General features: G+C 56.8%; 3 protein-coding genes across 7 annotated transcripts; 1 reads left to right on the top strand and 2 right to left on the bottom strand.

Annotated features, from left to right (window-relative positions):
- Nucleotides 1–34: 34 nt before the first annotated feature.
- HIRIP3 (HIRA interacting protein 3) lies at nt 35–3,910 on the bottom strand. 2 transcript variants are annotated; one of them, XM_070413517.1, is made up of 7 exons: nt 3,384–3,910; nt 3,187–3,307; nt 2,957–3,068; nt 1,376–2,706; nt 1,112–1,274; nt 931–1,029; nt 35–851 (listed from the first exon to the last, which is right to left on the bottom strand). In XM_070413517.1, exons 1-7 carry the CDS (start codon nt 3,446–3,448, stop codon nt 691–693), a joined length of 2,052 nt encoding a protein of 683 aa, XP_070269618.1. In that variant the 5' UTR covers nt 3,449–3,910; the 3' UTR covers nt 35–690. The 2 variants fall into 2 exon arrangements, with proteins under 2 accessions (XP_070269618.1, XP_070269619.1); XM_070413518.1 differs by having other exon boundaries at nt 38–851; nt 3,611–3,907.
- On the top strand, nt 2,759–13,502 carry INO80E (INO80 complex subunit E). Of its 4 annotated transcripts, XM_070413524.1 has the most exons (8): nt 2,760–4,194; nt 4,340–4,410; nt 4,619–4,671; nt 7,409–7,487; nt 7,588–7,699; nt 8,084–8,200; nt 11,395–11,487; nt 12,182–12,262. In XM_070413524.1, exons 1-7 carry the CDS (start codon nt 4,114–4,116, stop codon nt 11,464–11,466), a joined length of 585 nt encoding a protein of 194 aa, XP_070269625.1. In that variant the 5' UTR covers nt 2,760–4,113; the 3' UTR covers nt 11,467–11,487; nt 12,182–12,262. The 4 variants fall into 4 exon arrangements, with proteins under 4 accessions (XP_070269622.1, XP_070269625.1, XP_070269621.1 ...); XM_070413521.1 differs by lacking the exon at nt 11,395–11,487 and having other exon boundaries at nt 2,759–4,194; nt 8,135–8,200; nt 12,046–13,502; XM_070413520.1 differs by lacking the exon at nt 11,395–11,487 and having other exon boundaries at nt 2,762–4,194; nt 12,046–13,502.
- Nucleotides 12,322–18,313, bottom strand: DOC2A (double C2 domain alpha). Its single transcript, XM_070413519.1, has 11 exons — nt 18,194–18,313; nt 17,290–17,572; nt 16,875–16,954; nt 16,588–16,662; nt 16,356–16,465; nt 14,059–14,185; nt 13,918–13,977; nt 13,680–13,843; nt 13,468–13,549; nt 13,273–13,369; nt 12,322–13,187 (listed from the first exon to the last, which is right to left on the bottom strand). The coding sequence occupies exons 2-11, from the start codon at nt 17,558–17,560 to the stop codon at nt 13,042–13,044; spliced, it is 1,212 nt and encodes a 403-aa protein (XP_070269620.1). The 5' UTR covers nt 17,561–17,572; nt 18,194–18,313; the 3' UTR covers nt 12,322–13,041.
- Between the last annotated feature and the right edge of the window lie 1,242 nt (nt 18,314–19,555).

Here is a 19,555-nt window from a genome sequence, read left to right as displayed (position 1 = left end):
AGCTCCAGGGTTACATCTTACCAACAACTTCAACAGCAAGAATCCCAGCAAATTCCTGAAGTGACCTCACTGGCTCCATCTGTAGCCAGAGGACTGGCATGGTGCTCCGATTGGTAAGGTGTAGGTCCTGTACCCCCAACCCCTGAATGCTGAAAGGGTTGGCCCATAGACCAAGGGGCTGTTTTTATAAAGGGGACGGAAGACATAAACAACAGCTGTCTCCAAGTTATTTCATTTTGTGCTTCACAATCTTAAAGCCAGTTTTTCATAGAGTCCTTCCAACAAGACAGGAGGATCAGAGAGGCACACTAGTCAGACTAGAGGAAGATTAGGAGCCACACTCTTCTAATAGAGCCTGGTGGCAGACTGGATGGCAGGGTCTAAAAGCTGGGACTCCTTTGGAGAACCTGAGGGAAATTAAAGGCAACTAGATGGCGTGGGTGGGATGAGAGTAGGGGACTAGTTTTAATGAGGTGATTCAAACACTCCTTTATTGAGTCTTAAAAAATAAACTCCTGTAAGCACTTTAAACTGAGAACGTGAAACAAATAGGATCCCAGCAACTGTACCTGGGGGTTTCAAGTCTGAAGAAAGGTGCTTCTCTTTGGGCACAGAGTTTGGGTTGGTGGGGGTGCTACAGATGTGTGCTTTCTACAAGTGTGTAAAGTTCCTCCTGGTAGACGGGGGAGCTTAGTTACTCTCGCCGTCACTGCTGATGATGCCACGCATATGAGACCAGTCTGGGCGTGGGGCACAGTGCCGCTCTTCCTCTGAGTCCAGGGTCCGGCGGTATAGCTCCCCAGGGGGGGCTGCTTCTGAAGGGTTCCAGGCAGTGCGTCTGCGTGGCCGACCTGGGGGGAAGAAGTAGATTAGTTGTCTGAGGCAGTCCAAGCCCCATCTGTTCCTGGGCAGAGGGAAGAAGCCCCTCACCTGAACAGCTGATGATGTTAGTGATGTCCAAGGATGCCACCTCGGCTGCCTCCTCACGCTGCTCCTTTAGAGCCCGACACTTCTCTAAGGAAGGGTTACCTGGGGCAGAAGAATCTGGTGATCCTCTCCTCCCCAGCAGCCAAGGACCTCTCCTGCAGCCCCAGGGCACACCCGGCCTAACCCTTCATGCCCAGAGCTTCCAGCTCTGCCCGGAGGACACACAGGCGCTCCTTGCGCGAGCGGCAGGAGCCCAGCAGCTTCTTGTAGTTGCGATGGGCACCACAGGCCCGAATGTAACGCTTTAGTCTCATCACAGCAGGGTGGTCCTCATCACGATGACCAGACTGACAAGAAAAGACAACAGCTGAAGGTCAGGTCTTCTGGGTTTGACTCTAGGTCTCCCTCTTCACTTAATGGCGGCCTCCCGCCCCATCTTCATCCTCACCTTCCTGCCTCTGGGTTCCGGGCTGCCATTAGCAGAAGAGGAGGAAGAGCTTCGGGACCTGCTTTTCTTGGAGCTCTTCCTGTAGGAGCGGTTCTTCCTCTCTCCCTTGAGGGTCCCCCCTGCCTCAGTGTCACTCACCTCCCTCTCTGAGTCACTTGCCTCACCATTGGTTGTCTTTCTACTTTCTACTTTGGCTGACTTTCCCATGCCTTTAGTAACTGCTTTCAACTTCCTCCAGCTGCCTTCCCCATCCTCCTTGCTGCTGCCACTCTGCCTTTTGCCACCATCCCGCTGAGTCCTGTTCTTGCCCTTCCTCTGCACTAGGGGCTCTTCATCTCCCCCACTGCTATCTCCGCTGCCTGCTGCTGCTTTTTCCTTCTCTTCCTCTCTGTCCTCCCAGTCTCCCAGCACTTTTGCTGCCAGGCTTTTCTGCTTACTGCTCCTCTCCTCCCAAGCTGACTTTTTCCCTCCATTGTTTGGAGCTCTGGGTTTCCAATCCTCCTCTCTGTTCTCTTTCTTGGCTAGAGTCTCCTCCCCCTCACTCTCCATTTCACTTTCCTGGTGCCTTTTAGCTCTTTCGTTTTCCATCCTTTGGGCAGGTTCTTCCTCACTGTCCTCACTCTCCATGGCCTGCTTCCTACTAGCTGAAATCTTGTCTGGTACCTGCTTGTCCTTAATGGCGGCCTCCCACCCCATCTTCATCCTCACCTTCCTGCCTCTGGGTTCCGGGCTGCCATTAGCAGAAGAGGAGGAAGAGCTTCGGGGCCTGCTTTTCTTGGAGCTCTTCCTGTAGGAGCGGTTCTTCCTCTCTCCCTTGAGGGTCCCCCTTGCCTCAGTGTCACTCACCTCCCTCTCTGAGTCACTTGCCTCACCATTGGTTGTTTTTCCATTTTCTACTTTGGCTGACTTTCCCATGCCTTTAGTAACTGCTTTCAACTTCCTCCAGCTGCCTTCCCCATCCTCCTCACTGCTGCCACTCTGCCTTTTGCCACCATCCCACTGGGTCCTGTTTTTTGTCACACGTTTCTTCCTAGTCCTGCCTTTGGACTCCTTTTCCTTATTCCCTTCCTCACTGCTCTCTTCTTTCCAGACCTTACTTGTTCTAGCAGAGCTGTCCTCCTCCTCCTCCTTCCAGCTCTCCTTCACTGCCTCCTCCTCTAATCCAGTCTTGTATGCAGTAAGGTCCCTCTGCTGTTCCTCCTCATCGCTGCTCTCAATTGCTCTTTTTGAGGCCCGCTTTGGACTCTCCTCTGTGGGACTGGCTACTGCCCCCATCCCATTCTTCGCTGGGTGGCTGGAGCAGTCTGGACTGGAGGCTGCAGCACTGGGCTCTGGAATGTGGAGAGAAGAGAAGGTTGGGACAGGTTCCTCCTGCCCCTTTTCCCTCCACTTGGGATAGGTTGTCTCAAACCCTGCTTTAGACAGAAGAAAGGAGAGGAGAGACAGCAGGAAACGGCCCATCAGTCCACCCTGTTCCGGGTTCCTGACTCACTGGCTTCACGACCTCATCCAGTGCCTTGGGACATATTACATGCACAGTAAATACTTTCTGAATGAACCAACTATGCAGAAGGCACTAACCTGAATCCGAATTCAAACGGAACCTTTTCCTCTCTGGGTCACTGCAGGAGGTGGGAGGCCTCTTAGCCTTCTTGGCAAGGTCTAGTCCTTCTCTGGCACCCACTTCATCCCCCTGTTTGTGCATCAAGAGGGCAAAACGTGTATCAAGGTGATGCTCTGCTACACCCACTCTCTGGCCCCTACTCCTCGGCAACAAGCCCCGCCTCCCGTGGAGGGGGTTCCGCCCTCACCTGCATCTTCAGCAGTTCCTCCTCTACGAGCCGCTTCAACGCCTGCTTCTCCTTGGGATCCAGGTGGTCGCGGCCGGTGTGAGCCAAGAACCTTCGCCGCACGATGGAGTGGGTGAGCGTGCTGCGGAGAGAGATGTCAGGGGGAGTCCCCAGCCCGGCCCTGCCCTTGTCCACCCCCACCCCAACCTCCAGTGCACCTGAGGTCCGGGCGGCCTCGGAAGAAGCTACGGGTGAACTCCCGCAACTCGTTCTCCCGCGCCATTTTGCGCGGGTTGGGATTGGTGGCCCCCGCCTTTTTTCTTCCCGGCCTCAGTTAGCGCATTTGACAGGAACGTGCGCACGCGCAGTGTCGTGGCGTTGTAAGGCGAGGGACCGTTGGGTGTCGGTTGCGGGCCGCTTGGACCGTGGGCTTTGCCAGACAAACCTTGATTTCCCGGCAGTTGGAGGGTCTCGCGGCTCCTCCCTTTTTTTAGATTCGGCGCGGCCACCTTTGGGTGTACGTAATCAGTCCGCGACGCCTCCGTCCGTGGTCTCGTGCCAGCTAGGCCGCTGTGACTTCGGAAGACAGAAGAAAAGGGACATCTCTCCTGAAAACTAGGACTCCCCGGGGGAAGAGTCTTGTGCCTGCCAATCTCTGAGCACACGTAGAATCAGTCAGGGAGAACCTCCGGGGTCCGCCATCTTTGTGATGTCATCAAGTCGCGGCGACACCATCTTTAGCGTCGTCCCGGGTAGCAAAGTTCCTTTCCCGGTATTCCCTGAGAGGGCAACGGGGTGGTAACGAAACCTGGGCGCGGGGCACGCCGGGGATTGTAGTCCCCGCGGGCACGGTTTTCCTTCGTCTCCGGAAGTGGGGGGTGGAGAGGCGGGGCCGAGCGCTGGGAGGGTAGCGGGACTTCAGTGTTGGGAGCCGCTCCGGGGCTGGTCATGAACGGGCCGGCGGACGGCGAAGTGGACTACAAGAAGAAGTACCGGAACCTGAAGCGGAAGCTCAAGTTCCTCATCTACGTGAGTGCGGGGTGAGGAGGTGGGGGTGAGGCCTGCCTCCGGGAGGACAGCGGTTTTCCCACGAGGAAAGGGAGGGGTGAGCTGTCGCCAGGTTCCGGCCCTTCCCGGGCCCCGCCGGCTCAGCGCGCACCTGACTGTGATGCAGGAACACGAGTGCTTCCAGGAGGAACTGAGGAAGGCACAGAGGAAACTGCTGAAGGTGTCCCGGGACAAGAGGTGAGCCGCGCCGGGCGGGAGAAGGGAGCCCCGGGGGATGAGGTCCGGCGGCGGCACATACTCGGACCCTGCTGCGGGACTAGGGCCCCACGGGCATGGTGCCTGCCTGGGGCTGTCGCTGGGCTCCAGCGGACCAGCCAGAGGGACAAGGGCCGGACAGCGTTGCTGCGGCCGCAATGAACTCTGTTCGCCCCGCCTCTTTCCTCAGTTTCCTCCTAGACCGGCTCCTGCAGTACGAGAACGTGGATGAAGACTCTTCGGGTGAGCATGACTGATAGGGGGACGGCATGGTTCCTGGCGCGCAGCCAGCGTCCTGGGCCTCCTTTTAGGCTGCGGAGGCATCCAGCGGCCAGGGCTTCTTCAGCCTCGTTGCTTGCCCTCCGCCTCCACTGTTCTTCACTCGAGCATTTATTGAACGCCTGTGTTGTAGGCACTGACTTTGGAGGTACTGTGGTGACCAAGATGGATGAAGTCTCTTGGAATTTTTATCCTAGCTGGGGATAATAAGTAAGCAAGAAATTAGAATGTTAGATTTGAAAGGAATAAAATCAGGCTAGAGCAGGGGTGATAAACTTTTTCTGTAAAGGACCAATTAACAACTATTTTAGGCTTTGCAGAACATACAGTCTTTGTCACAGCTACTTAGTTCTGCTGTTGTAGGGCAAAAGCAGCCAAAGGTGATAGATAGATAGATAAGTGAGCATGGCTGTGTTTCAGTAAAACTTTATTTATGGACAATGAAATTTGAATTTCACATCATAAACTATATTTTGTCCCCCCACCCCCAACCATTTAAAAATATAAAAGCCATTCTTAGTTTGCAGACCATATAAAAGCAGACCACAGGCGATGTCTCAACAGAGTGTCCAAGAAAGGCCTTTTTTAGGAAGTAGTGTTGGTGCTAGGACCTAGGTAAGAAAAAACAACAACAATCTTAGAAAGTATGAATGAGAGGTTTCCAGGCAGAGAGAATAACAAAATGCAAGTACTCTGAGGTAACAGAAGAGTCTGAAGAGCAGAAGGGCTAAAGCATATGAAGCAGTGTTTTCAAACTTTTTAAAGCACTGTTACAATCAACAATATATTTTACATCATGAACAAGTCTCTACTTAAATACTTATAAGACAAAATTTAATGAAACAGTGTTAAGATCACTATACACATTTTTTTATGACACTTTTTAGACTGTTTTTTCTTTTTCTTTTTTCATTGAATGCTGATTGCAACAAATAAAACGACTTCATGACCTACTAATGAGCTGAGACCCACAGTCTGAAAAGCCCTAGGGTGGCATTTGTGCCGCTGTTCCAGGACGGGACCCTCAGAAGCCATGTCACATACAGTCACCTCTCTCTCTGGTCCCTTTATTATTATTTTTTAATATATTTTATTGATTTTTTACAGAGGAAGGGAGAGAGACAGAGTTAGAAACATCAATGAGAGAGAAACATAGATCAGCTGCCTCCTGCACATCTCCTACTGGGAATGTGCCCGCAACCCAGGTGCATGCCCCTGACCGGAATCGAACCCGGGACCCTTCAGTCTGCAGGCCGACGCTCTATCCACTGAGCCAAACCGGTTTTGGCCTCTCTGGTCCCTTTAAACATTGATCTAGAGCAGGGTCAGCAGATGACATTCAGCCAGGCTGCTTGTTTTTGTAATAATTTTATTGGAACACAATACCATTCATTTACATATTATAGGAAGGTAGTAGATGCTAAATGAGGTCAGAGAAGTAGGTGGAAGCCAGCTCATCTAGGTCGTGGCAAAAACATTAGGCTTTTATTCTGGCTTCTCTTTGCCTGCTTGTTCCTTCCCCCAGGGATTCCAATGAACTTCCTGATCAAGGGGGTTTCAGGGTAGGAAGCAAGAAAGTCGGCATGTTCATGGTCAGAGTGTGATAAATCTGAAGAGCAAGAGCTGCACACATAAGCCCACTTGTATCCTGGAGAATCCCACAGTCTGGTCAGGGAAATACCCACACATGACACATGTTAGCACAGTGTAAGGAGAACCATGACATGTGAGAGTAGAATTCTGGAACAGCCAGTGATTAACTGAGCCTGAAGGATTTTGGAAGACTTCTCAAAGAGGTGCCATTACATCACTTTTTTTTCTTTCTCAGTTACAATTGACATACAATATTATATTAGTTTCACCTGTACAATAGTGATTAGACATGTATATGAATTTGCTTCTTAAAGGATGTATCTCAGCCAAGAAATTGAGAAAGGCACATATCACACGTAGCCGTTATTTGTCAAATGAGTGATGGACCTTGTGTGTAGAGGCACAGACTGGGAAATAAATGTTTTTTTATTAAATTGATTGGCATGATGTAAAGAGTATAGTTTGGTTGGGAGATCAGAAAGGTAGGTTGAGGCCACATTAAGCATTTCAGATGTGATCAGTTTTGGGTCATTCTGGAGTTGGAATGGACAGTGTGCTGCAGGAGAGGTGAGATTGCTTAGGGGATTTTGACACCACAGGGTAGTGGCTCGATCTTGTGGCAGTTGGAATGGGGGGCAGTGGATAAAGATAGGAGAAACTTGAGAGAGGGATTAACAGGACCCTGGATCATAGGGAGTGGAGCAGAGGGAGGAGCTGAAAGCAGCTTAGAGGCGTAAATTGGCCAGGGAGTCAGAGACCTGGGTTCAAGTTCAGCCCCACACCTTACTCTTAGCCTCAGTGGCCTCATCTGAAAAGTGGAAGTGGGGCCCTCACCTTCCTTCTTGGGTGGTTATGAAGAGAAGGAGGGGCGGTGAATGCCAGGTGCCTGGTCAGAGTCTGGCAGGTAGGAAGTGCTTGACATGTGTCACCGTGGAGGAGCCTGGCAGGAAGTGTTTGTGGGAGTCAGGTGTAAAGGATCTTTTAAGAAGTTGGAGACTCTGGGCGCGCCAGCTGAAGAGTCAGCTTGCCTGGCGCCCTTCCAGAGTCGAGGTCATACCCTCTGGGGTGAACAGGAACCCTCCCCACTGACCAGCCCTCCCCCTCACAGACTCAGATGCCACTGCATCTTCAGATAACAGTGAGACAGAGGGGACACCCAAGTTGTCGGACACGCCAGCCCCCAAGAGGTGAGAAGAAGCCATCATTCTCTGGGGATGGAGGTTGGGGGCAGGGGGAACACCTGGGCCTCCTAGCTTCCTCTGACCCCCTCCCCTATCCTTTCTCCAGGAAAAGAAGCCCTCCGATGGGGGGTGCCCCCTCTCCCTCCAGCCTCCCTCTGCCTCCTTCAGCCGGGTTTCCCCTTCAGGCCTCCGGGGCCCCCTCCCCATACCTGAGCTCGGTGAGTTGGGGCTCAGGGATGGGAAATGGTAACTAAGATGCCTGGGAAGAAGGTGGGCATCATTTGGGCAGAGAGGCCAGGCCTCAGGGTGAAATCGGCCCAGCTCTGGGGACATCAGTCTGGGTGTGACCAGCAAGCGTCCCTTGGAGGGGTGTGAGTCATGGCTGCCTGGTTCTCTCTGGTGCAGGAATGGGGGACAGATATGACTGAGGAGAGCAGACCCCAGGACAAAGTCCTGCTGCTGTCCCATCCCCTTCTGTTCTCAGAAGCCACACTCATCATCATCTCTTGTTTTTCCATTCTTCTTCCTGTTTGCATTTTTTCCCTTCACCTCCCACCCATCCATTCCATTTCCCATCTCCATCCCCCCACTCCCACCTGCAGCTGGCTTCCCCCCCCTACCCCCCATTCCCTTCTGACTACCTGGCCCTGCAGCTGCCCGAGCCCAGCCCCCTGAGGCCCAAGCGGGAGAAACGGCCCCGCCTGCCCCGGAAACTCAAGGTACCCAGTTCGGGGGATGTTAGGGAGGGGCCAGAATGGCAGGAGGATAGCCATCTGAGGGAGGCTCAGGACAGCGGCTGGGGGCCTGTGGGAGAATTTTGAAGGATTGATTTGGGGCTGCTGGGGGCCCAGCCCAGGGCTAAGTACTGAGGGATATGGGTCAGAGAAATACTGGCTCACAGGCTCCATGTGGAGATAAATCGGGTAGGACCAGCCTTGGGGGACTCAGTAAAGATGCCTGGGATCCTGCCCTTAGACTGTTGCAGTGTGACCGGGGGGCCAGGCTCATTTTCACAGCTGTTCTGTGATGCCCGGCAGCCCCAGAGGGAGGGACAGAGTTGTGGGATCTAGAATCAAGTCAAGGCTGCACCAATTGAAACCACGGGGCCTTGAGCAGGGGTCCTTCACCCTCCAAGGCTCAGATTCTGTGTCTGTATAGTGAGCAATCAAAATACACGTAATCAACAAGTGTTTTCTGAGTGTCTAATATGCACCAGGCACTGTTCTAGGTGCTGCAGATGAAGTAGTGAATAAAACAGACAAATCTCTGCCTTCGTGGAGCTCATATTTTAGCAAGATAGGCAGAAAGTAAAATAAATAGATACCAGTGCAGAAAAATGGAGTCAGGTGAAGAGGATGGGAAGCACCAGAGTAGATGGGTACCGGTGTTTATGGTTAGGTGGTCTGGGATGTTATTTGGTAGAGACTTCACCAAAATGAGAACAAGCCATGTGGCTCTCTGGCAAAGTGTTTCAATCAGGAAGGCTAACCAGTGCAAAGGCCCTGGGGTAGGAGTGTGTGTGTGCATACTTGGCTGTTCAAGGACCGGGAAGGAGTCAGTGTGATCGAATGAAAGTCAGAGGGGGAGAACGATCAGAGAGCAGGTCAGAGAAATAACGGGTAAAATGGTGTAAGGCCTTGTCGGTGTGTAAAGACTTTGGCTTGTACCATGAATGAATAGGGAGTCTGGAGAGATTGGGCAGAGGGAGAATCTGATCTGATTTACATGTTAACAAAATTGCTGGCACTGCTGTGTGGAGAATAGACTGGGGAGGGAGAAGAGAGGGGGAGGGGGTCTGGTCAGGATGGAAATGGGGAGACCAGTGAGGAGGCTGCTGCAGTAGACCAGATAGCAGTAGAGAGGGTCTATTGCAAAGAATGAGCCACAGGAAGACCAGTGTGGGCTGTGAGAAAGAAGTCAAGGGGGACTCCAGGGTTTTTGGTCTGAGCAACCGAAGAAGTCAGGAGTGGGAGAGATTAGGAGTTTGGTTTTGGACATGTTGAGATTCTGTCTGGAAATGCCAACAGGACAACTGAGTGATGAGCCTGGGGCTCATGGGGTATGTGCTGGAAGTCGTCAGCATGGACGTGGATGCGATCACGAGTGAGAGTGGGTGGAGAAGAGGGGAGGTCTGCGCACTTAGCTCCAGGAGACATGAGGACACAGAAGGCATAGTGCCCGTCCAGCTCTCAATCCAAGTGGAATAGGTACCGGGCTGGACAGCTCTCAAGTCAGGTGGACTTTTGACTCCAGGTTCTGGAACCGGAAGTGCAATGGGATGACATGCTTGTGGTGGTGCTGGGTGTGCGTTCTAGAGTTCATCTCCCAGCTCTGCCACTTACTCCTTGTGTAACTTTGGCCCTTAAGCCTGAAAAATGGGTAGGTAATGGGTGATACCCTGACCCTCCACCCTACTTAGCAAGGATTTTGTTTCTGGCCTGTAGGGCAGGATGGTGGAGATGGCAAGGGTCAGCGAAGCCGGGGGCCAGTGGACAGAGGTGTGGTGTGGCGGGGGCTTGGCCGTTTGAGGCTTTCTGAAGTGTTGGTCCTAAAGTAGAGAAGCTTTGGGGAGCTGAGTTCTAGACATTCAGGAGGGAAAATACTGGTTGGGAGAGAGGCCCAGATCATTGGCTGTGCTTGGGGAAGGGGATACTCCAGGGAAGGCCTCAAAGAAGAGGTAACACTTGAGCCCAGGGTAAGTGAGATTGGGTGTTACAGGCTGAGGCAGTGGTGGGAGGAAGACAAAGGACATGACCAGTGTTGTTTGGGCTAGAGCAGGAGGGATGAGGGAACAGGGTTGGAAAGGAAACTAGGATGGGGGGACCGTAGAAGGCCTTGGCGCCCAGAGGCGGGCGGGTCTGTGAAGGGCGTGGGGGTCGTTGAGGCTTCCGAGTGACGTGGCGTGAGGAGGGAACGCTGTGCAGACTGGAGCAGGTCAGGCAGGAGCCTGGGCCTCAGTCAGACTCGGCTGGGTTTGAACCCCAGCTCCCCATGTGGCCTTGGGCATGTCATTTCACTCTGAGCTTCAGCTTGCTTCTCCTGGGGTCACGGGGTCACTGTCACGTTAACATGAGCAAAGGGAAAGAACACTGAGCCCAGCACCTGGTCCCTAGGAAGCCCCAGGTAAACATTAGCTGCTGTTGGTCACCTGAGGGGGCCATTGAGTGAGTCCAAGCAGGTTAGGAAGTGGGAGCTGGAGTAGGAATCAAGAGCAGTGGCCAGAGGAGGGGGACAGTCCTCATGTCGCTGCTTTTTTCAGCCATGTATGTGTCTGCTCCTCTGTGTACACATGGGTGCCTCGTACTGGATACAAGGGTGCTATTCAATGCTTGGCCTCCTGTCATCAGTCCTGGCAGTCACCTGTACCCTGAGGTGCTGACCCTGATTAAAAACCCACTCTGGCCCTCCACGCCGCCCAGGAACAGTGTGAGGGTGGGCCGTGAGGGCTGAATGGGTTAAAACAATTAGAAGGGCCACTGTGAAGACCACACAGAAGCATTTCCTGCCACCTGCAACCCAGGGCCAGATTGGACACTGCCCAGTGGGGACCTGGCAGCCTGTTTTCTCCTCGGGCCCGTGACCCCTCCTCCCTTCCAGGGTGGTCAGAATGGTCAGAGCGCATTAAGGGCCATCTGTCAGCATGTGCTCGGTTTGTGCTCACAGGCGAGGTGTGCAGCCCACCGAGCTCTCTGGGGGGAGGTTGTCAGGACCTGGCAGGAACGGGGCTGGAGGGTTGGGCAGGACAGAGGCCACTTCCCAGCCTCAGAGGACACAGCAGGACTTTTGACAAATAGAAAAGAACACTGCAGGTGGAAGGACCGCCTGCCGTTCTCAGGCACGCCCGTTCTCAGGCATGCGGCACTGCCTGCCCCGGGCAGCAAGGAGGAGTGACACGCTCAGGTTTGTGTTTTAGAGAGCTCACTCTGGCTGCAGTGTGGAGGAGGAGCTGGAGCTGGGAGAGGCTGAAGGCAGGGAGTCCAGTTAGGAGGCTGGTACCGTAGTCCAGGTGAGCTGAGAGGAGGGCCTGGCCTAGGCCAGTGACTGCGGGGATCCCAAGGAGGGGCCATCCCAGATATAAGAAGCCTCACATAGCAGGGGGTGAAGACCTAGGACACCTCCCGCCCTACCACCAAACCAGTGAGTCCCACCGTAGGAGGAGGGAGAGAAGGCCAGTGGTGGCCAGTGGTATAAGGTGCCTAGAGGCAGGCAGGCAGGCCCAGGCTGCTCTGATTGCTGTGCCATCACAGGGGCTGCCAAGGTGCCTCCCTGGTGAGGCAGGGCCCAGCCTTTCCCTCCTGGTTTCCTGTAAGCCCCTCCCGCCCTCATTGCCTCCATCACTACTACCCCTTACCCCCAGGCACTTGCTGGTTTGAGACTCTGAAGTGGCCATGGTGGGGTAGGCCCCTGATTCCAGTGTGGCTGGCCTGGCTGTGTCCAGTACCCTTTGAATGAGCCTTTGCCCCTTCCCCATCCCCCAGAACTGCCGTAAGGGGCAGTGCCAGCCTCCTGGAGGTCCCATTCCTTCCTGACAGCCCCTCCCTGTGTTTCTCCCCCCCTGCTGCAGATGGCGGTGGGACCCCCTGACTGCCCTGTGGGAGGGCCGCTGACCTTCCCCAGCCGGGGTTCTGGGGCTGGGGTGGGGGCAGCCCTGGCCCCACTGCCTCCCACTAAGATGCCCCCCCCTACGATCCTGAGTGCAGTCCCTCGGCAGATGTTCAGCGATGCAGGCAGCGGGGATGATGCCCTGGATGGAGATGATGACCTGGTGATCGACATCCCGGAGTGACCCCCTCTGCCCGAGCCCCTGTCCAGCCCCCTGTGCCAGCACATGAGCCCCAGCTTCCACAGAGACATTTATTGACGCCCAGTTGCCATGCTGCGGCCACTGACACAATCAGAAGAGGCGTAAACATGCACAAATGTCCCCTGGAAGGAGGGCCCCTCACCAGGGAGGGCAGGAGGCTGCCCTCACATCCTGGCCCCATCCTGGGGACAGCGATTTAAATGAGTGGCTGGGAACATCTGCCACCCCTCGGAGAGGCCGGGACCCTGCGGTGCCTCCCCGCTTCCATTTAAAAGGGCAGCTGTACAGGGCTAGATGTGTTGTTTTCAAACGAAGATTCTGTAGTAAAGGAGTGGCTCTTTTTTGGGTTTTGTCCTTTTCTTTTTTGGAATCTTCTCTTTCGAACCCCCCCTAATCCGACCTCCTCCCTGTGGTGGAGGGGACGGGCAGCCTGGAGAGGCAAGAGAGAAGCAGCAGCTGGGGCCTTGGGGCAGGGGCCCTGGCAGGACTCCCCCTGCAGGTGTGCACAGGATGGGTGGTTTGCATATTTGCATGTAGTAGCGAGTCAGGCAGGAGGAAGTTTGCATATGTGAATACAGATCTCCACAGTCCCTCACAAGAAGACAGACCCACAGTCACAGAGATTCTCACGAAATAAGACAGGTAGTGCAGGGCGGGCGGGGCATCCACCCCGTGTAAACGTGCAACACACTCGTGCGAAGGTTGGGTGCTGGACCCAGCCCTGAGGGGCCTGTGCTGGGCAGCTGCTCGCCTTGCTCAGGCTGAGGGCAGAGCCCCGGCTGCAGGGGGCAGCTCGCTGGTCAGGGTGTGCCAGCGCTCCAGGGCTGTGTCTGGCCGCTGCAGACAGTCATTCCAGTGCTTCCGGGCCTCTCCCCGGGCACCAGGTCCCAGGGACACGCCCCCTGGGGAGCAGGAGAGGCAAAATCAGGGCCCTGCTCGCTGCCAGTCTGCCCTCCCTCAGCACCACCCAGCGGGCTCCTCCCTCACCAATGAAGTCGTTGGATTTGCCAATGTCATAGTCCCAGACTGTGACTTCCAGAGTCTTGGTGGCCAGAGCGGAGAGTTCCATCTCATAGAAAAACTCCTGGGACAGGGCAAGCCACACCTTCCATGAGGCATTGCCCCACCCCCTGCCAGGCCCCGCCCCCTCCCCTTGTGATCTCTGGTCCCTTCCCCATTTACCTCATTAAATTCTGGGTTGAGAGTCTTCTTCTTCACGCCTGTTTTGTGCTTGGATTTCTTATCCACATCTGGCCTCAGGTACCTGCCAAGGAGGTGGGGCAGGGGCAGAGGAGCAGGGTGGTCAGGGATAGGTCAGAGGAGGACAGGGCAGAGGTCAGGCTCCCTGGGGAGGGGAGGGGAGGGGAGGGCACTTCGACAGGGGGAGGGCTCACGTCTTGACATAGGGGTCGGAGTAGCCATTGACGTCCATGGCAGCCAGGTGGGCACAGCGTAAGATGCCCACCAGTAGCCCGCGGCGTGAAGAGCTGTAGCTGAGGCTCAGCAGGATGCGCCCTCGTTCTTCCAGCAGCCCAGGCCCCTGTTCGGCCTGCTCCAGCTTCGGGGCAGACACAGAGGTCAGCTGCATCCTTACCCCCTCCCACCCGGACTGGTCCCTGTGAGGCGCCTTACCTCCTTCAAGTAGCAGGATATGCCCCTCAGCGCTGCCGACATGGAAGAGGGTGACGCCAGCTGAAAGGGCAAAGAGAAGGTTCTGGCAACCTGGCCTCCCCAGGAACCCCTCCCCTTAGCACCCTACAGCCCCATACGGACCGGGACCTGGCGCTCAAGGCAGATATTAAAATGCTTCTTCTGTGAAGGCTTGAGGCGGCGGAGGGGTACTCGGATCTCTCCGATGAACTCATTGTGGCTCAGCTTGTCCTCATCACACACGGAGATCCTGGCAGGGAAACCAAGGTCAGGGCCCCTGGGGTCCCTGGGCCCCACTCCGATGGAACCATGGGCACCCGAGGCCGGTCCTGCTCTGCCTCCGTTAAATACTCCTCGTCTGTAAAATGGGCTGCGGTGGGCACCAGGCCTCGCACCTGAGGAGGATGTTTTGATGTGCCCTGTTCCCCTACCCCTCCCTCTACATTGCCCAGGCTGTCCCCTGGTCCATCGGGATCTGCTCAGCGACTTCCGGAAGCCTTCACAAATCTTGGGGACCCTCCCCACCGCTGCCTTCTGGGCCTGTGGACAGGAGCCTGCTGACTGTGCGTAGGGTGGGCATTGGTGGGTGTGGTCACCAATTCAGGCTGTGAGGGCTAGAAGGCCTTGAGGAGCCTCAGGCAGCTGGACCAGGCCCCCACTCCTCTGGAGCTCCTGTCCTGTCCTGCATGCAGAGAGCCGGCTGGGGAGAGACTGAGGCCAGAGGTGAGAAAGGAGTATTTGTGTTTGTGTTTGTGTTGTCTCCTTCGGCCCCTGCACTTGCTTCTGCTGTGACACTCTTGGGTAGCTGTCATGCAGGAGTGTTCATTCCCAGCTCTGCCACTTACTAGCAACCGCGTGAGCTTGGGCAAATCAACCTCCTGACGCCTCAGTTCTCATCTATAAAATGGAGATTCTACTCACCCACCTCCTAAAGCTACTCTAAGAACCAACTGAAATGAAGGAATGTAAAATGCATAGCCCGTTCCCTAACCCGTTTGGCTCAATGGGTAGAGCGTCAGCCTGCGGACTCCAGGGTCCCAGGCTCGATTCCAGTCAAGGGCATGTACCTTGGTTGCAGGCACATACCCAGTAGGGGGTGTGCAGGAAGCAGCTGATCGATGTTTCTAACTCTCTATCCCTCTCCCTTCCTCTCTGTAAGAAATCAATAAAATAAAATGCATAGCCCGGGGCTGGATACCACAGAGCACCCAGCCAGTGATGTAGTCCTCACTCTCTAGCACAGCCGTGGGCAAACGACGGCCCACAGGCCAGATCCGCCCGTTTGAAATGAATAAAACTAAAAAAAAAAAAGACCGTACCCTTTTATGTAATGATGTTTACTTTGAATTTATATTAGTTCACACAAACACTCCATCCATGCTTTTGTTCCGGCCCTCCGGTCCAGTTTAAGAACCCATTGTGGCCCTCGAGTCAAAAAGTTTGCCCACCCCTGGTCTAGCATCTGAACTATGGGGCCAGCCTTTCTGGTTTCTGCCTGTCCTCCCTCCAGTCCACCTCACACACAACATTAAGGTGATCTCTCCCAAACACAGCCCTGCCCAGCCAGTGTGGCTCAGTGGTTGAGCGTCGACCTATGAACCATGAGGTCACGGTTCAATTCCTGGTCAGGGCACATGCCCAGGTTGTGGGCTCCATCCCCAGTGGGGGGCGTACAGGAGGCAGTCGATCAATGATTCTCTCACACTGATATTTCTCTCTCTCCTCCTTTCTCTCTGAAGTCAATAAAAATAAGTAAATAAACATCTAAATTTTTTAAAAAATGAAACACAGCCCTGACTGACTATGCCCCTGCCCTGATACAAACTCTGCCATGACTCCCTATTGCCCAAGAACAAAGGAAAGTTCTAGAAGCCTAGGTTATGCTGCCCTTCATTCCCTGTCAGGGACTGCTCTCCCCGTAACACCTCAGGGATGACTGGGCAAGTTTCCTATCCTCAGACTTCCTTAGCGATGTTGGGGGGACAGAGGCAACAGAATGGGCAGACCTCCGCTGCACAGGCCTGACTTCAGTCAGGGCCTCTGAAAAGGGCTGTCGGGGACCAGGGACTGCTTTCAGGGGGAGGCGGGGCCTCAAACAATGAGTGGGGTGTAGGGTGGCGGAAAGAGAAGCAGGAAGCAACGCTTTCCAGGTAGAAGAGACAACAGGCAAAGGAAAAGGATAAGAGTAATGAACGGCCGGTCAGAAGAGGGCAGCCCTCTGCTGGAGGCAGGAGGACCCATGTGGGGTAGGAATGCCAGGGAGCATGTTGGCTGCTGCCAAAGGGGATGGGGCGCCACTGATTGCACGTGAGCATCTGAGGGGCTTAACGGGAAGTAAACGAAAGAAGGTTCCAAGGACAGCTGCCCCGGAGGAGGCGCGGGCGGAGCTGGAGGCTGGTAGCAGGGAGGATGGGCCTCACCTGAGCACCTTGTGGCTGATGTCATCATCCGTGATGCCACTGTACGTCAGGTCCTCGTTCCACACAGGATTCAGAGTGTTCCTCTGCGTCTTCGTTTTTAGCTTATTGGCCTGCAGCGTAGGGACGAAGGATTCTCAATACATGTTCCCTAGACCCACAGAGGCTGAAAGCGGGGGAGCCTGGGGATAGACCCAGAAGCTGCGTCAGACTCGGGGAGGGAGGGAGCTATTACCTTGCAGGCTCCAGGCAGCAGGTGCACTTTGACGTAGGGGTCGGCCAGGCCATTGAAATCCATGGGCTTGAGGCCCTGGCGAGGAGGGGAGGAAAGAGAGCGGTGAGCTCCCAGCCCTCCCTCAGCAGAGTGGATCCTTGGGGTGTGGAGAGCCAAGGAGAAGGGGACTTGGGAGGGGGCGTGGGGAGGGGAGCAGGGGTATGGCCTGGAGAAGGGAAGGGTGGAAACCCATCCCTCCCCGGTGGGAGGCAAACAGGGTTGAGGCTGGGGAGGGAGGGGGTGCCCACCTTGGCCCTGAGGATACTACAGTGCAAAGTGCAGGAGGCCTGGTCATAGAGAAGGTCAAACTCCAGCGTGCCCAGGGTGGCTGGAGAAGAGAAGCAGCGTGAGTCCGTGTGTAAAGGCAGGTGTGTGAGCGCGCGGTGGTGGGCTGGCTGGTGCGCTGGCCATGAAGGTATGTGCATGTCAGTCTGCCAGCCTGTGTGTTGGGTTCCTGGTTCGGCTGCAATGGGGCTGTGTGGGTGGTTGTCTCAGGAGAAATATTGAATTTTGAGCCTTGCTAAAGCTGTAGTCTCCACACTGACTGCAGCTGTGGTGCTTGTGCCCTCGCCTCCCCCACACACACCCAGCAGGGCCCCATCCCCTTCCCACAGCCTGGAGGCCCCCAATACCACCCTGGGCCCTTGGAGCCCCCACACTCACTGGCATCATCCGAGTCATAGCTGTCCACCTCAGCTCCATCCTCGGGCGTGGTGGCCCCCAGGAGGGCTGCAGGGGGGGCCAGGGCCAGGGGGGCCAGCCGAGCAGGGGCCTCCCCAAGGCCCCCTCCACCGCCGCCCCCTTCAGGTCCTGGTCCCCGGCGGGGGAAGTAGTCAGAGATTTGGCGGATGGGCCGGATGGGCCCGGGGCACACGTTGATGGCCATGTGCTCCTGGATGTTGATGGTCATGCGATCGCCCCTGCGGCCCCTCATGCAGCACCGTGTCTGGCGGGGAGGGAGGTCCCAGCGTGAGCCACTGCCCACTCCTCACACTTGTGGGCTGCGGGCTGCAGGCCAGGCAGCATCCTCCCATCTGGGGCCTCCCCTTCTAGGTGTGGAGGGAGGGTCAGCCTGTGAGCTGGGTCCTCGTGCCACAGGCTGGGCTGCCAACTCCCTCCCCCCAGGCCCTGGCTCCACCCCAGCCTTGCCCACTTACCGCCCCTGTCCCTTTGTCATCTTCCCGGCTCCTGCCCCTCGTTCTGGGCTCCCGTCTGCCCCTGGGCCTGCCTGCTCCCCGAAGCCACCCCCAGGTCTCCTCTGTCTCTCGGGGCTCTGGCCATCCTTCTGCAGCAGGCGCTTGTCTGGTCCGGGTGGCACCCCCCCCCCCCCCCCCCCCGGAGACATTCACTTCCCACCGCGTTCAGCCCCAGGGTCCGCCGGTCCGCCCGGTCCCCCCCTGCAGCCCACGCTGGGCCCCTTCCCCAGCTGCCTCCTCCTCAGATTGGCGCTCCAGGGGCGCCAGCAATTGCAGCCTCGGGCGGGCTTCCCCCCACCCCCACCCGCAGGCACCCGCAGGCTCACGCACACCCCTCTCCCGCACCAGCCCCGCGACCCAGCCCCCTGCACCTGTGTCTGCCTCCAACAGGTGCCCGGGCGCTGGGGGGACGGCGGGCGCAAGCTGGGCGGCGGCGGTTCCCGGGCGGCGGCAGCCAGAGCGCGGAGTCCGCTGTGCGCGCCGAGAGGAGGGAGAGCCGGCAAGTGCGGGAGGAGGGGGTGAGCGCCGTGGAGGCGGGAGGCTGCGGGCGCCGGCGGCGGGGGGCGGGGAGGCAGCGGGACTCTCCCGCCGCCAGCCGGGCACACTTCGGGGAGCACACGCGTGCACACACAGTCACGAGCACGCAGGCACTGCCCCCCACACGCTCGTACCCACGTGCGCACTCACACAGCACAGACCCCGACGCGCTGGCACCCTCACCCGGGAAACTTCGCGCGCACACACTCGCAAACGCGCGAGCGCCTGGCGCCACCGGGAACCAACTGTGAGAACTGCCCGGTGCTCCCCAACTCCTCCCCGCACCCCTCCTGCCCGGGGCCGCACGGAGCCCACGGCGCCCACTCCCTCGCTTTCTCCTTCCTTCCCTCCGGAGTCTCAGGACCCGTCCACCCGCCTAGTTGCCATGGCGACACCGGCTAGCTCCCCAGGTCCCCGGAGCATCCTCCCGCCCCTCCCCCGCAGAGGTGCGGGCGCAGGAGGGAGGAGGGCGTCCGGCCGTCCGCTCCCGCATCCGTAGGGGCGGGGCCTGCGGGATGGGGCCTGGAGAGCCGCAGTGACCCTTGCGGGATGCAAGGCTGGGAGGTGTGATCCGCCTGCGGTCGCAGCCTGGGATCTGGGCGCCCGGAGCCCAGCGGGGGATTTCAGGCCCAGGGAGGAGACGGAGGGCTGCGGCTGGGGCTTTCCCACGCCTCTTCCCTTTGGCTGTTCAGGTGTCCCTGCTGGTGACCCGATCCTCCCCCGAGGGCGGGTGTCCCTTTCGGAGGGAAGGCGTCCCCTTTGGAAATGCACCGCCCTCACCGAACCTCCTCCCGCTCCAGGCCCGTCCCCACCAGTCCCGTCCCTCGGGGTGGTGCGGAGGGGCACGGGCTGCTCCGAGCCCCCGAGCATTGCAGCCTTTCCCCCAGCCGCTTGCCTTTCTCACCTGCCACCTGCCCGCCTCACTGCAGCCTTTGATCTTTGCTCTCGTTTGCCCCAAACTTGCCATCCCCCAAAGTCAAAGTCCTCACAGTGGCTTCCAAGGCCCTTCAATCCAAGACCCTGACTTCTCTCATCTCCTCGGGGGCTCCTCTCGCTGGCTCTCGGGAGTGTCACGTGCAATTTCTAGAACACACCTGGATCTCTCAGGCCACCCGACCTGGACTCATACGAGCCCTTCCTTCAGGGGTCACTCTGGCTCACCTCTTCCCAGGAGCCTTCCTGGAACAGCCCCTCTG

This window comes from Myotis yumanensis, unplaced genomic scaffold, assembly GCF_028538775.1.
Source record: "Myotis yumanensis isolate MYYU_CA2020_CCGP unplaced genomic scaffold, mMyoYum1.0.hap1 SCAF_4, whole genome shotgun sequence".
Taxonomy (NCBI): domain Eukaryota; kingdom Metazoa; phylum Chordata; class Mammalia; order Chiroptera; family Vespertilionidae; genus Myotis; species Myotis yumanensis.
Note: the sequence above shows the minus strand (reverse complement) of the source record. Positions and strands in the feature narration are given on the sequence as shown.

Coding starts and splice junctions, on each gene's coding strand:
- HIRIP3 (XM_070413517.1), bottom strand. CDS start 3,448: ATGGCGCGGGAGAACGAGTTGCGGGAGTTCACCCGTAGCTTCTTCCGA. Junction 3,308..3,383: donor CGAGGCCGCCCGGACCTCAG/GTGCACTGGAGG, acceptor CTCTCTCCGCAG/CACGCTCACCCACTCCATCG. Junction 2,707..2,956: donor CCGTTTGAATTCGGATTCAG/GTTAGTGCCTTC, acceptor TCCACATTCCAG/AGCCCAGTGCTGCAGCCTCC.
- INO80E (XM_070413520.1), top strand. CDS start 4,114: ATGAACGGGCCGGCGGACGGCGAAGTGGACTACAAGAAGAAGTACCGG. Junction 7,488..7,587: donor GACACGCCAGCCCCCAAGAG/GTGAGAAGAAGC, acceptor TCCTTTCTCCAG/GAAAAGAAGCCCTCCGATGG. Junction 8,201..12,045: donor GCCTGCCCCGGAAACTCAAG/GTACCCAGTTCG, acceptor CCCCTGCTGCAG/ATGGCGGTGGGACCCCCTGA.
- DOC2A (XM_070413519.1), bottom strand. CDS start 17,560: ATGAGGGGCCGCAGGGGCGATCGCATGACCATCAACATCCAGGAGCAC. Junction 16,663..16,874: donor GTAGTATCCTCAGGGCCAAG/GTGGGCACCCCC, acceptor CCTCCTCGCCAG/GGCCTCAAGCCCATGGATTT. Junction 16,466..16,587: donor TGCTGCCTGGAGCCTGCAAG/GTAATAGCTCCC, acceptor CCTACGCTGCAG/GCCAATAAGCTAAAAACGAA.